General features: G+C 42.4%; 1 protein-coding gene across 4 annotated transcripts in view; it reads left to right on the top strand.

Annotated features, from left to right (window-relative positions):
• The first annotated feature begins 4,425 nt into the window (after positions 1-4,425).
• LOC113577343 (collagen alpha-1(XXV) chain) overlaps positions 4,426-15,405 on the top strand; it is a 136,230-nt gene continuing 125,250 nt past the window's right edge. For all 4 annotated transcript variants that reach the window (XM_027009934.2, XM_027009933.2, XM_027009936.2 and 1 more), the window contains exons 1-2: positions 4,426-4,876; positions 5,083-5,152. In XM_027009934.2, coding sequence (XP_026865735.2) covers positions 4,580-4,876; positions 5,083-5,152 — 367 coding nt within the window. In that variant the 5' untranslated portion in view covers positions 4,426-4,579. The remainder of the gene's footprint in view (positions 4,877-5,082; positions 5,153-15,405) is intronic.

Raw genomic sequence — 15,405 nt, 5'->3', positions numbered from 1 at the left:
TGTGAGTTGCCCTGTCCCTCCTAATGTTCTGCGAAGGCCTGAACCCACTCAGTGAAATTATCACAAAGAGTGGCTATGGATACTGGCTACCAAGCTGAACATCCATCAGCCAAATCCTCTCCATGGGTGACATCAATCTGTATGCCAAAAGGGAACAAGAAATCAACTCCCAAATCCATCTCACCAGGATGTACAGCAGCAACATGTGAATGTTGTTGGGACTGGATAAGTGTGGTCGGAGGATTACAAGGAGAGGGACGGTAGCTTGAACAGAGAGGATCATGCTAATAGAAAGTAACATGGAGAACATCAACAAGTACCTTCAAATCCCACAGGCAAATGGGATACTTTCAAATACTTACAAAGAGTGAGGCAGGTCCTGGGAAGTCATCTGAATGGAAAGAACAAGATTTGCGTTATCAACACCTATGTTCTACTAGCTATCAGATACCTCGCTGGCATAATAAGCTTGGCAAAAGAGGAGATGGAAGCCAGTGACATCAAGACAAGGAAATTCCCCATAATGCACAGAGGATTTCATCCCAAATCCAGCACTTTGAGTATGTACAAGTGGAAGGAGGGGGGCCGAGCACTAGTGATCATCAGAGCCACCATCCAGGATGAAGCATGCGAGATCCAGGAGTACACCAGGATCACGGCTCCAAGTGATGAAGTGCTTAGTGAGAACCTCAGACAACAGTAACCTGAGGAGGATGGGAACAAGGAGGAGCAGGAACATCCACACTCACTGGCCATTACATCATGGGAGGACAAACCCCTGCGTGGCATGTACCACCATGCAAATAGTGGAAGTGGCTCATATGAAAAAATCCCACCAATGGCTGGAAAAGGCAGCACTGAAATACAGCATGGAGACACTAATCATGATAGCACAGGAACAAGCAGTGAATATAAGATCAATAGAAGCTGGGATCTACCGCACCAGGTAGGACCCCAGATGCAGGCTGTGCAAAGAAGCCTCTGAAACAATTCAGCACATATCAGTAGAATGCAAGATGGTGGCAAGCAGAGTGTACATGGAATGCCATAAACAAGTGGCTTGCATAGTATACAGAAACATCTCTGCCGAGTATGGCCTGAAATGTTCCAAGGTTAAAGTGGGATACAACCCCGGAGGTGGCGGGGAATGACCGATCTAAGATCCAGTGGGACTTCCAGATACAGACTGAGAAAATGGTAATGGATAACCAAATGGACATAGTACTGATAGATAAACTGTGGCTGTGACATCCAAACTGGAAGCATGGCTCCAGCAGATCAGATCCCAGGAACTATATATAAATAATAAAAAAAAAAAAAAAAAAAAAAAAAAAATAAAAAAAAAAAAATATATATATATATATATATATATATATATATATATATATATATATATATATATATATATATATATATATAGACACTCACACACACACATCCACACACTCTTATCGGCTACTTTGTGGCAGCAAATCAATGCATTTAGGCATGTAGAGATGGTCAAGATGACCTGCTGATGTTTAACTGAGAAAGTGTCTTTGAACGTGGCATGGTTGTTGATGCTAGACGGTGCTAATGGCCAGGCTGGTTAGAGCTGATAGAAAGGCAACAGTAATTCAAATAATCAGTAATTCAAATAATGTATGCAAAAGGGCATCCCTGAATGCATAACACATCAAACAGAAGCTGATGGACTACAGCAGCACAACACCACACTGGGTGCCACTCCTGTCAGCTAAGAACAGTTACAGACTACAATTCAAAGGGGCTCACCAAAATTGGACAGTGGAATATTGGAAAAACATGATCTGGTCTGGTGAGTCTCAGTTTCTGCTGATAGCATGGATCCACCCTGCCTTGTCTCAAGGGTTTAGGCTGTTGTTGGTTGTGTAATGGTGTGGGGGAGATATTCTTGGCACATTTTGGACCCCTTTATACCAGCTGAGCATCGTTTAAATGCCAAAGCCTACCTCAGTGTTTTTGCTGACCATATACATCCCATTATGACCACAGTCTATGCATCTCCTGATGGCTACTTCCAGCAGGACTATGTGCCATAGCACAAAGCTCAAATCATCTCAAACATGTTCCTTGGACATGAGAATGAGTTCACTGTACTCAAAAGGCCTCCACAGTCACCCGATCTCAATCCAATAGAGCACCTTTGAGATGCGGTGCAACGGGACATTCGAATTGTGGGTGTGCAGCCGACAAATCTGTAGCAACAGTGTGATGCTATCATGTCAATTTGGACCAAAACCTCTGAGGAATATTTTCAGCACCTTTTCGAATGTGCCACGAAGAATTAAGGCAGTTCTGAATGCAAAAGGTTGTCTATCTTAGTACTAGCAAGGTGTACCTAATAGACATAATATATATAGGTGTACCTATCAAGGTGTGCCTATTATGTGCCTGTTATCTTGAACTCCAAAGATTTCCAACATTTTCCCTTTGCAAATGTACAACTTTATCCAGCAAAGCTTGCCCACACAGTGCTTGCCCCTGAGAGTATATAATTTACACTAGATTACAGACATCGGAAGAGTAATTATTACAACAACAAAAAAGTAATAATATTGATGTTATAATAAACGATTTAGTAACGAGCGCTGCATGTGAGGAACTTTGTAATTACTCCTATGATTGTGATAAAAACATTAAACCCAGTCTTAGTTTTTGGTCTTTAGAGAGATACAGCGGTGTCCGTCTAAAGGATAATTTCATGGTCCTGATTTAATCAAATGCATACTGTTGGTTTTAACTGCATCAAGCGGAAAAAAAAAAATCACATAATGGGGCAATAACGGAAAGTCTTTTCCCAACATTGAATACATTATCTAAGAGTATAGTGCCAGCTAGTGGACAGTTGGAGCTAGAGCAGATAGGTGCAGCCGTGATAACAGGATCTGTAAAACGAATATGGTTTAAAAAAACAAACAAATAAACGTTATCAATTTAATATATCAAAATATGTTGTATGTATTCTTTTAGAAATGAGAGTAAAAGAGAAAGAGGCAGAAGTAGTTCTATTAAGACGATAATCTGGGATCATGCGAAATTGACTTTATACATTGTGGACGGTAGAGTGTGCTGTAGGCTTTCAATTGCGATGGAAACGCTTAACGGGAAAGCCATGATGTACTCTGAATGCCCATGTACCTCAAAAGTGGATGAGATTACGACGACGCAACATACTCCTCATCAGAAATCTTACTGACATTTCCCCTCAAACCTTTTTAAAATTAAAGTTAGGACTATAGTTATAGTGGAATGAGTGTTAAGACGACCGTCCGTCTGTAGTTCTTGGACGTGACGTTCGACACTTTTGGGAAACCTGCAAATACTTTAAACCATCATCGCGGAACAACAGGACTAGCAGATTTATGGGAAATGAACCCAAAGTTGGATACCTGCTATCGACCTTTTCATTTAGCCTACAACCAATGCACAGTGTGCACAAGAGTCGTTTAGCAAAATAAAACAAAAATCCGTGCACACCTCTATTCTGTTTTTATTCCTGTGAGCGGCTGAGTCGCTCCCGCAGTCGAGTGCCCTACTTCACGCTAGCAATAGGAGGCTTACATGAAATCCAAACCTGAGGCTGGGACCAGACACAGAGGTCAGTTCTCGCCACTGGAAGTCAATGCATCCCTGGCATCTCCACATGGGGTCCAACCATAAGCAGCGGATCATTGCAGATTTTCCTCGGAGGAGACTGTATAGAGTTACTTTACGTCTCCACATCAACAACACATCACAGCTCAACAACAGAGCGCCCGTTTTGTCACGGCTCACGATTATACCGGTCTGTTTGGACATAGATGTTATTTGCTATACATTTGCTATACATTTCCTTACTCCATTCTTTCACAGATTTTTACCATCCCGCATTCTAAAAAGCTTTTGAGGCTATTCTATGCAACTAAGTGAGATAAATACACTTATAATAGACACGAATTATGCTGTTCGTTCTCAAGCAATAATAATGCGTAATTATGACTGGCGCTGCAATAAATGTGATACGACATACCAATACATTCTGAATACGACAGCAATTAAAGGAACTGGACAGAGAAAACACAAATTATTATCATCGCTGAGTTGCGCGCTGATTTAGAGGCGTGTTGTGTCGGTGGACCGAGAGGAACGTGCCACGCTCTTGCCCGTTAACGGCGCACGAGCGTTCGGTTTACGCTCTGGCCACACCATCTACCCAACTAGGGGCTTTAGCACGTCATCTATTCACGTACGGTTTTGCGCGCATTGTTTTGTTTTGTTTTGTTGTTGGGGTTTTTTTTTTTGCAACAGTGCAAAAAAAAAAAAAAAAAAAGTTTGCAGAAGTTGCTCCCATTCAGCCATAGGACATACGGTTCCATTTGAATGAGCGCGCGCTAATCCCTGAGTTAAAAGCCTGCGTCGCGCAGACCAGCTCGCTCCGCTGACATTGACGTCGCTCTCGATTCAGAGCGAGACGCAATCGAAATAATAAGACACCGAGTTAAAGAATCTCAGTTGCTCTCCGTCCACTCCGTTACGTGGTATTTGTGCACGGGAGTGAGAGCGCGGCTGCAAGATAGTCATGAAAGGCTTAGGAACAAAAAAAGACCCGAAGTGCGCCGCGAAAATGGAGAGCGACTACGGGACTGGCGAGCCGCGGCATTGCCTTAGAATCATCACGAGTGTGACTCCGTTTGTTTTTTCCGCTGTTTCCGTCGCCTTTTGCATCCTACTGGGCGTTCAAATGAACGACATTAAAATCAGAGTGATAGATTTGGAAACTGCAAATAGCGAGCGCCTTTTGCACCCGTCCCCTGCGTTTTCACGGGATCAGTTTAATTCACTGATACAGAAAAGAGTGGAGGAGGTGTTGTCACAGGTAAGTGATGCCGAAGCACTCCCGACGTTCCAGACTTAAACCTGTGGTTTTTACCATTTGAATTCACCAGAACTCAGAAAGCTAACGTGCTATATTTTTATGAAAAGACTTTAAAAAATCAGTGCTACCTGTTCGACTTAGAACACTTGATCATTATTCTTTATCTTGTTAGGTAAATATTTTTGTTTTCTCTGTTGATTCGGTAGCGCTCCTACGAAAATCTTGCTAGGATAAGGACTGCCCGTCAGGTCTCACCTGACTGCAACTGCCCACCAGGTAATGCTTCATCATCTCATTCAAAATGTTCCACTAGCACAAACACAATGAAGATCAATTCTGATTAAGATCATTCTGTATCAGGGACGTGGTGTTCATGACAGGCAAATACAACAACGCTTTGTGATCCTGATCCGTTTAGGTAACTGCGTTAAAGCAAATCGACTCCGAAGCGCGCGTTGCTGACTCGGGAGTTACTTGCTACTTTATTGGCTAACCTACATTTATTATTATTTTTTTCATGGCTGACAAATAGTGTGGAGGCTTTTGGGGTGACAGTTATGGCGAATTAGCATGCATTATTCACGTTATCTTTACAGAGAACGCGAAACTCGTGGGTGTCATGCACGCAATGCAATTGGATCATCGCGTGCTGAAACGTGAGGTGGATTTTGAGGGATGCAGACGGGGGAATGTGCAATTGTAAACCAAAAAGTGTCATTTACTAGCTATACATAGAAACTACTTGTCCGCTGTTTGCAGTGTAAATCCGATCAGCATGCACGAAGTAAAATACCGAAAGCGAGCTGCTACGGTCCTGTGCGTTTCTCGATATGCGTGAACGATTTGCAGCACTTCGTAAAGTATCGATATCAAAATCAACCATTAAAGCAGTGTAAGTGGTGGATGCTTTTTATGTTGTATCTTTGTTATCTTTTACATTCAGCTAATGATAAAAGATTTCCACAGTACGTAGCCCAGTTTGTGGAGTACCTACTGAAAAACTGAAGTGACCGCAGGCAACCTCCAAAATCAACCAAACGTCTCCAGCGCCGAAAGTACACTCTTCTACCAGCAGATGGAAACACATATTCTAAAACATGAAGTATTTTTTAAAGGGCCCTTGTAGGGAGATGGCGAGTATCCAGGAATACAAGAGTTCTAATTAACACGTGGCTAAATTAAATCAGTTTAAAGGCACATAAAGCATGTTCTTACAAATTGTTCACAAACACTCTTGAAATGATTAACATCATCTCAAAGCCCTTCTTAGGTACAGTTAGATAACACAAGGATCCATCCCTTTCCATGTTTAATCTTTGACCAGAGGCTCTGTTATGCAATCATCTTTTGGCTCAACAGAACAGCTTTGAACTGTATACTCTTGGTACTGCTATAGTTGACCTAACGCTTAGTGCTTGATCTTGTGCCGCTTCAGTCGTGACCTTTTCAGCCATGGTAGGATTGTCTCTGCTATCTGTGGTACATTCCATGGAAGGACGTATCCTGCCTGAGCACCTCCTCTGCTTCCATCGTGACCTTGGCCCCAAACTGGGCATGGCACTCTCTCATCAGCTCGTCTTTGGGGCCGTTGCTTGGATGAATTCATGGACGTTTCATGTCTCACCCTGGACAGTGGCTCATACACTTTATAGGCCCCTTCCCCCATCCTCTCAACTGGATGTTGGATCTTGAGTGGAGTGCCCCATGCATTGCGAGGAGTTTTCGGTCTTGTTGTAGGTGGTCTCCAGCTCTTCTCTTGGCAGTTGTCTTCGAGTTGGCTTGTAGAGTTGCCCTCCAGTGTTTCAATGAGTTGAAGGCTTTTGTGGCCTTTGTGGTCTTATTGACTTTATACAGGGCTAGGTGTTCAGTCAAGGCAATGGTTGGCCTATCTGGTAATCCTGGTGGACAGCTCTATCTGTCAGTAGGTGGTGCTTTGAGCCTCTGCTGTTCTTTCCAGTCGTCCTCTGAGCAGAGCTCATGTACTTGCACACATGCTCATTCAGCTAGAATTCCTTACAGGGATTTACATGTTCGGTACAGGCAGGTTATTGGTCTGTAGTTTGGCCCTTGTTGGGGTCCTTCATGACCAATACTGTCCTGCCCTATGCTGTCCAGCCTGGATAGGAGCCAATACTTAGCAACTGGCTCATTATTCTGCTAGTCAGCCATGCTGAGCGTCTTTAGCCAAGAGACATGGATTATGTCATGGATTATGTTTGTGACATGATTCTGGACACCTGCTGTTGTAATGCTGACTGGTTCCTGCTCTGGGAGATAGTTGTTCTCCGCTTTCATAACTCTTAAACACCGAGCGCTGATGTTGTGTGATTACTCATTCTCCCATATGCTCTTCAGTTCTGTTTCAGCTCCAGGTGGATCCATGTAACTTTGGATGATTCTTTGGTGAAGAGGGCATTCATTCTTATGGCTGCCTCTTCTTTCATGTATCTCTGCTGTCTGGATGACAGTGCTGTTAAAGGGCCTCTGTCATGGAAAACTGAATTTCCCTTACAGGAGATAGCGCCTCTTATTCCACCTACAGCAGTTTAAGGCCACCCACTTACATTGCAGTTCTCAGACTTGTTTTAGCTCTGAGTGCTTTTTGAATGAGGGGCAGCCAGTCAGAACAGATCTCCTTTATTTTATATGTGTCTTAAAGGTGCAGTAACAGAAAGAGCCTGTTTAATTCAAAGGAATAAAGAGAGTTTGGAAACTCATTTTGACTGTTTTTGAAACAGTTCATTTTGAAACAGTTCAATTCATTTTGACTGTTTTTGAAACTTAAAACCACACAAACATTGTAAGAGGACATCAAGGAAAAATCTAAAAGAAAAATGTAGGATATGGGTCCTTTAACCTAAAGGGCCTCATTCAGTGGATGCCTATTGTATTGCCCGGTATTTCCTTTATAAACCATAGACCATCTTTGATCTGTATCTGGAGCTCTGTCAGTTTGCCTACTTCCATCCAAGCTGTCTTTAGTTTCCAGCCTTTTTTTCTAAGCGGTCTGTGGCATGTATTTTGTATCCAGGGTCTCAAACTTAATACTGCGGTAGAATATACAAATTCATAGGGTTGAGTTATACTGGTGATTGGAATTGTGCTTATTGAGGCATTAATATCTGCAAAATAATGGTATCCTGCTACTAAGTCCGGGGAACCTACAGAGGTGCAGTCCAGCAGTTATGTTTTTTCTCATGTCCCCTGCTGAGCCACACAATATATCCACCATACAGTTTTGGATTCCTGGATTCCTTTCAGATTCTGACCCTCCAGGCTCACATGCAGTAGCAGTAGGTGCTGTATTTGGACAGTGGCAATTCTTCTTTATTGATTTCTATGATCAGAGGCACTGAAATGGGGCAACATCCACACAGGGGTACAATCAATTGCATAGCATGTCATTCATCTATTAGATGTGGAGTGTATACGGTGTTAACAGTCATCTATAATGAGTAGCACTATTATGGTAAACTCTGTTCTAAAACTCCATCACATGTGGTTCAGTCATTTTTTTTGCTTCCTGGGCAATGTTTCTAATGTGTCCATGGTTAGTGCAAAAATATAACGACGAAAACATATTGTACAAAATGAAGGATGTCAGCATAAAACCAGCTTGTCCTTCTGAATTTGCCCAGCAATATGGTGGTGACATGGGCGAGGAATGTGCAGACAAAAAGAAAGAACAGGAAGTAAACGTGAGTCTCCAACTGAAATGTTTAATGAAAATCAGTGAAAACGAGCTACAACATTAACTACAACAAAAGGAGCCAATGTAACATACCAATGACTGACAACAGTCATAGGAACGCAGGGTTAAATAAGGAACAACATAATGACATATTAAACCCCTGGTTGTGTGCTACTAATGACCAACACACAGCAACTGAGGGTGGAATGGACAAGCATAAACAAGACACCTGACAGTGAACACAAGAGCAAAATAATCACAAAAGTCCATGTGCTCAGAATGCCGGTAGCTGTCAACAGGGGACAGTGCCATGTTTGAGGAGGTTTGCTCCTTAGCATTCTGTGCATATACAAAAACTCATAAACTTTACTTCACTTGTCCTCAAAAGCAGGTTGGTTCACCAAGACCAAGCAGAATTGGGTTTTAAAAAGCCTGGTTAGGATCCGTTTCTGTATACAGTCTTTTTTTTCTTTATCATACTCACTTTCTTGGTACCAAAACAAACCGAGCAGAACTTCGAAGAAGAGATAAAGAAAGTGAGTGTCAGTAAGAGCGCGGGAGATAGAGATGTACTGTACACCAGCAAGGTTTGGAAGAACATCTTGATCTGCAGTGCTGTGCTTCCCTTACTGTGAAAGTAAACCATTCACTTCGCTATCATTCCATGTCACGCATGTGTTTATCACCAACTCATGTAAGTGCCAAAGAAGGATGTTCCTCCATGCTTCTTTGATTGTTTCAGCATTTATGGTGTTTTCTGCCTCTGTATGTACATTTTTTCTTGTCCTCCACCCTGGGAGTAGCCTTCCAAATGGGGGCCTGGTGTTTAATAGGACGTTTAATAAAACCTCCAGTCAGCCAGAAGGAGTGCTTCCTATTGCTGCTCCATCTCCTTCTCGTGCTCTCTCTCTCTCTCTCTCTCTCTTTTCTCTCGCTTGTTCTCTCTCACGCTTCAAAAACCTTGGCAGCTAAATGCAGGCCAGAGATGCTGGGGAGAAAAGAAAAATGGACAAAAAGAATCAAGATGCCGAAATGGGGTACATACCATAGTGAAATTTCCATTATTTATGTGGTTTTTCCTGAAAGCTGGTACTGGTCAGAAACATCCTCTGGCAACAGAAGATTGCATATATTTGTAATCTTTCAGTATTAACCTTATTTTATCCAGCCTTTGGCCAACCATGTTTTGTCATAGCTTATTTCGTTCTGTTGGAAATATTTCACAGCTTGATTGATAACACAACCTGATGTCAGATAACATTAGACTAGTCACTGGCTACAGCATAGTTACTGTTTCTTCCTGGTTTGATTTCCCACAGCAGGGACAGGGCATGAAGCTACCGAACGTCAAAACCTTAATGTCAAACTTAAGAAGAAAATCATTCACTTTGATGCACTTGGATTGCAGAGTCTATTCCCTCTCTTCTGCTCAGTTCACCAGACCCTTTCACTCTCTCACGTTCCCCCAGACTGCCCTAAACGATTAGGCAAGCAATTAATAAGAAGCGTGTGGGCTTGATCCCGCTGCACGTGTTTTCTCCCAGAGAGGCAGCCGTGGAATTACCAAGTGCTAGGTAAAGCTATACAGACATCCAGTTAGCGTCCAGAGCCAGCTGCTACTGGTTAGCCGACAGCCGGCCGGCGTACGACAGAGGGTGAGGAACGCCTGCGTGGGAGTGAAAAGGCAAGACAGGGGAGAGAAAGAAAGGGATGGATGTCAATTGCAGCATGGGGGTCTGTGATCAAAAGGACACGGCAATGCAGTGGTTCTTATGGCCTGCTGCTTAGGACCCAGCGGAGTGGTAAATGCTGCAGGTTACACACTGGGACTTATGCAAATGCTACTATATGCCTTTAATGTGTGAACCTTGGCCACATCTTGTGTGTGGTCATATTTTCAAAGGCATATTACGTGCAGTGATGTTGGTTTATGAACCACTCGATTCATTTAAAGAGCAGGAAATGATGTGAAAAGCCATCAATGATGTAACTGAGATTTTTTAAAGAGTTGCACTAATAATTGGCATAAATAAAGAAAACATTGCACTGCTTATTCCCCTGATTTCATTTAAGCATCACATGGCAAACAGTCGATGAAGATGACGAGGAAGGCTCGCTGCCCTCTGCTCCATGCATTGGCATGACCTTTCCAGTCAGGACACAGGAGTGAAAACAACCAAAGCAAAACAAAAAAACAAGATAAAAGGAAGAGTGACGCTACAAGACTCATGAAAAGAATTCTACCCGAGGATTGCCGTCACAAAATCAGACAGACTGAATAAGAAAGAGAGAGAGAGACAAACGAGAGAAAAAGGAATAGAAAGGCAACTCTCTCCTTAACTATCAAGGAAGCTGTTTGCTGCTCCGTTGTTTGACTCTTGGCTGCATTTCCTGGATGGCGGAGTGGAATCTGGGGGGGGGGAGGGAGAGGGTTCCCCGCCTCCGCTCACCACAGACAACGCTCCCGGGCACATGCAGCGGTTCTTACGGCCACAACACATGCGGCTGCTGCCCAGTCCTGAAAGAATGGTCCTCCAGATTTAAATGTCACGGTGCCGCTGAAAGGTTGGCGTTTGAACTCGCAGTGGAAACGCGATGCGGTTGTAAGGTTTTTATATCGTCTGCATGGTTGGTAGACAGCTTTGACGGTAAAGGCCCAGCCTCTGAATTGGCAGCCACCATAGTTTGAAAATGAGGATGTATTGTCGATTGTTCTGTCAGACTGCTCATTTGAATTTTTGTGGAACAAATAGTGTGCAGATGGAAATGGAGTCGCAGGAATTAATACAAAATTGGCTGAAATGGAAAAGAAAGCAGCTCCAGTGCATAACAACCTGAAACGGACGCTGTCTCCACAGCTACATACGACAGCAGGCTAATGAGTGGACCTCATCGAGCACTGCACTGCAAACCGAAAGGCTCCTAGACCCATAATGACCTCTAGGATCACCGCTCCATATTTGGGCTGACACGGTTAAAAAAGCATCTGGAAAGCCGGTGGAAGTCGTAACCGTAACTGAGTATATGACACACAAAGCAGCATTAGCTTCGGTTCGCTCTCTGTGTGGCATATGACCCTTGTCTCTTCACCCACATAGCAGCACTGCTATGTGCTCTGTGAAAGACCGCCTCTGTTGGACAGACAGACCCAATACCATCCCTCCCACTAGCCCCCACTCCGAAGGGGGTTCCCCTCGTTGCTCATTCCCACAAGAGGTTATCCTCTCTTGGTACAGCCCTGTGCAGGAGGTGGGCGCCGGCTTCAGGGTCGGTTCACAAAGGAGACCCCTAACCTCAAAGGGCACATCTGTGGGAAACTCCAGACACTGAGCTACTATGTTCAGGTCACTTCTAAGATGGGGTTCTTTTGATATTGTGCTTAAAGGACATGCCAATTTTTTTGTTTTTGTTCAGAGAAAGCAAGTGGAACATAAGAGAGTCGTTCATCTGTGAATGACATCACTTTGCTATGACACTAGACAACTGGACTGTTGAAATGGGCCTAGTCATCATCTTATTAACTTTATTATGTATGTACAAATGACTTCATAACTATGTTTATCATTAATATTGTGCGTTGTGGAATTATATAAAATCTATACCAATTATATATATATAACATTACTTTCTTGTAGAATTATGTGGTTAGCTACACAGTAGTTCAGACTTGTGAAGACGCTACAAATATTTCAAGCAGTTGGTGATCTTACATTTCTGAAAGATCTACTGTAGCAAGAACTGCACAAAGGTTTCATGCAAATTTACAAGATAATTTGAATGTATGTACATATTTTGATGTATGTATGTACATATTAAACATTTAGTCCCACTAATTGCCAGTGAAACCAACTGAGTGTGTGTGTGTGTGTGTGTGTGTGTGTGTGTGTGTGTGTGTGTGCGCGTGTGCGCGCGCACACACACACACTAAATAATATTTATACTAAACTAACATATGCAACTATGGTTTCACATGCCATGATGGACACATGTAATGATGGTCAGCAAATATGACATTGTCGGGGAAATACAACATCCATTGTGTGACATGTTTCCTAATAAAATGACATTCAATTACACTACGATTACACTTATGCTTGAGCGTGCATATCTACATGGTTGCGTGCGTGTATGTGAACCTCTTGATCTCTGAGAGAAGAGTCGAGGGAGATGAGGAAGAAAAGTATCTATCAGCGTGTGCACTTGCGTGTGCACTTGCGTGTGCACTTGCGTGTGCACTTGCGTGTGCACTACGTACGTGCATTTATTGTATGACTAATGCAACACATTACAGTCACTGATGCCTTCAGCACACAAGTGTCCTGGCACTTCACTGAGCAAATCTTTAACTCTCTGTCCATATCTTTTGCAAGTTACTGTGAAGCTCAGGGCCCATAGACAGAGATAACCTTACAGCTAACGTGGTGGAGCCTGAGTACAAGATAATGTCAGAGCTTGAGGCATCTCCTCTTTGGCACTGTCCTACTGGATTTGAGAGGGCGCTGACAGGGCCGAAAACGATGCACTGTGTCACCTCTTAAAAAAGCTTTGAAACATATTAAAATGACTTTACAACAGATTTTGGTGAGGGAATCTCACGTAAATCTGTGTGAAGGGGGCAAAAGGTGTTAGAAGTCATCATTGTTTCTGCTTGTGAGTCATGAAACCCTGTAACACCTTATGATGTTGCCTCATTTATGTCCCTTGACGTTTTGAAGATAACCCAGTGGTTGTGAATTTGTTACAGGGGGCTTGTTTTCATGAAACACTTTGCCTTAAAATCAAAATAAGAATTTCCTTTCCAGCTAATAAATAAGTTGTGTTAAAGTTGTTAAAAACACTGCTTTTGAATTAGCAGTGGGCAAATCTGTACACTTCTGACTGCTCTTCTTATGTTAAACAAATGGCACCTCATGTATTGACCACTCTTGATGAAATGATTTTGAAGTGATTTTGTGTTTTGCCATAAAACACATGAAAAAATGTATTATTTCATTTTGTTTCAAAAGTTAAATCAAGCTTAGTACATGGTACGGTTCGGCTGCACAACAGCCCCCTTCCATGCATATTCATTCTCTCTCTCTCTCTCTCTCTCTCTCTCTCTCTCTCTCTCTCTCTCTCTCTCTCTCTCTCTCTCTCTCTCTCTCTCCGGCTACGAAACGTTGAACTTCAATTCAGCCCTGACGTAACTTTCTCGGATGCATTTTTGTGTGTTGGGGTTGGGTATCAAAACAAGCATCAAGCTGTGATGACATCCATCAAGTGAGACAGTCATGTTAGTTTTGGTCCAGTCGTTTGTGTTTTGAGCAGTTGTGGCCAGAGTCTGTGTTCACATGAGACATTTCAAACGGATGATGCATTCTAAATGGGAAGCCCAGACATAGCTCAGGATTCTCCTTCAGCTATTTGAAATATTCAACTTAAATCGTTACACATGGTCAAAAATTTCACATGAAAATGGCAAATTGCCGGAATGCCTGAGGCATTATTTCCCCCCACTTATAACTGCAAAGAACACCCAAACATTGAGACCTAGCTACTTAGCTGAGACAGTTAAGGCTCACAAACACTTAATTACCCAAACATCTCATATATCATATCTAAGTCTTTTTTCTTTCCCCAATAGAAATCCAAGGTTTCAATGGCCCTAATGCACATTGTGCATTAATTACATTTGTGCAAGACACTGGATTTGTAACAAGGATCATCAATAACGATACTTGCACCTGGACACAAAGTAGTTGTGCTAGGTGGTGCTTTTGACATTCAGTTGGCACATATGCACTGGCTGAGTCACACTTTTAGTAAAGGCATCAGTTAGAAGGCTACATGTTATTAATGGCATTATTCCACAAAATTTCCACCTTTTCAGTACACTAAACATGACAGCCAACAAAGTGGCAAGTGCCAAAATTCTTTTCAGGTGGTTTTCTTGAATGACATGGCGGTGGGTCCGAAAACAATGCTTGCATTTTTGTTTTGTTTTTTGTCTTCCTCTTTACCCGTATTCGTGTGTTTTTGTGGTCACAGCTGTTATTGCAGCACAGCCTAGGTCTGTATGCCATTAGCATTCTAAAACTCTCTAAGATGCAAAGTTGTAGTACTTTGCCACACTTTGCCCGTAAAATGTACACCCAAACATACACGCATACACACTCACACCCACATGTGGTCATAGCCTCTTATGGAAAAATTCCCATTAACAGCATGAATCACAAAGTATATATAGATGTTTAGTGGCTTCTGCATGTCAAGGTAAGAAAGTTTAATCTATAGGTGGGAATGTGAATAGAGAATGTCACGGCAAAATGGCTCACTTTAAAATATACTATCATTTTGGTTTAAAGGCTGCAGAGAAGTGTTGGGATATAAAGGCTCTACTATACAATGGATATCTAAATATAGTAACCTTTTTTTCCTGCTGTTCTCATTGCAATTTGCCAGAGGACCCATGATCAGAGAGAAATCCTTCTGCTTTGTGGTGGGGTTGACACCTTGCACGATTGGGTCTATTGCCAGAGGTAGTCAGGTTCAGTGAAACTATACAATGGAACAGAGGATTGGCAACTTTTCCTTTTAAAGCCAATTATAAGTTCATGCGATACAAGCTAACTTAGTTTGAAAGGCATGTTTTAGAGGACAAATGACTTCAAAATTTTATGTCATCAAAATGAAAATGTGATATAGTTAAACAGTACTGACAGCTAATACTGTATTAAATTTAATATATCTTCAGTGATTCAACTGTAAGGGATTAAGTTTAATAGTCTGTCCTTAAAAATGTCCTTTTGGCTGGTGTCAGAGCGCTTTGTAATTACAGGACCTTTCTACTGATACTTAC

The sequence above is a fragment of the Electrophorus electricus genome, chromosome 19, assembly GCF_013358815.1.
Source record: "Electrophorus electricus isolate fEleEle1 chromosome 19, fEleEle1.pri, whole genome shotgun sequence".
Classification (NCBI taxonomy): Eukaryota; Metazoa; Chordata; class Actinopteri; order Gymnotiformes; family Gymnotidae; genus Electrophorus; species Electrophorus electricus.
The sequence above is the reverse complement of the archived record's forward strand: the minus strand, read 5'-3'. Positions and strand labels throughout refer to the sequence as shown.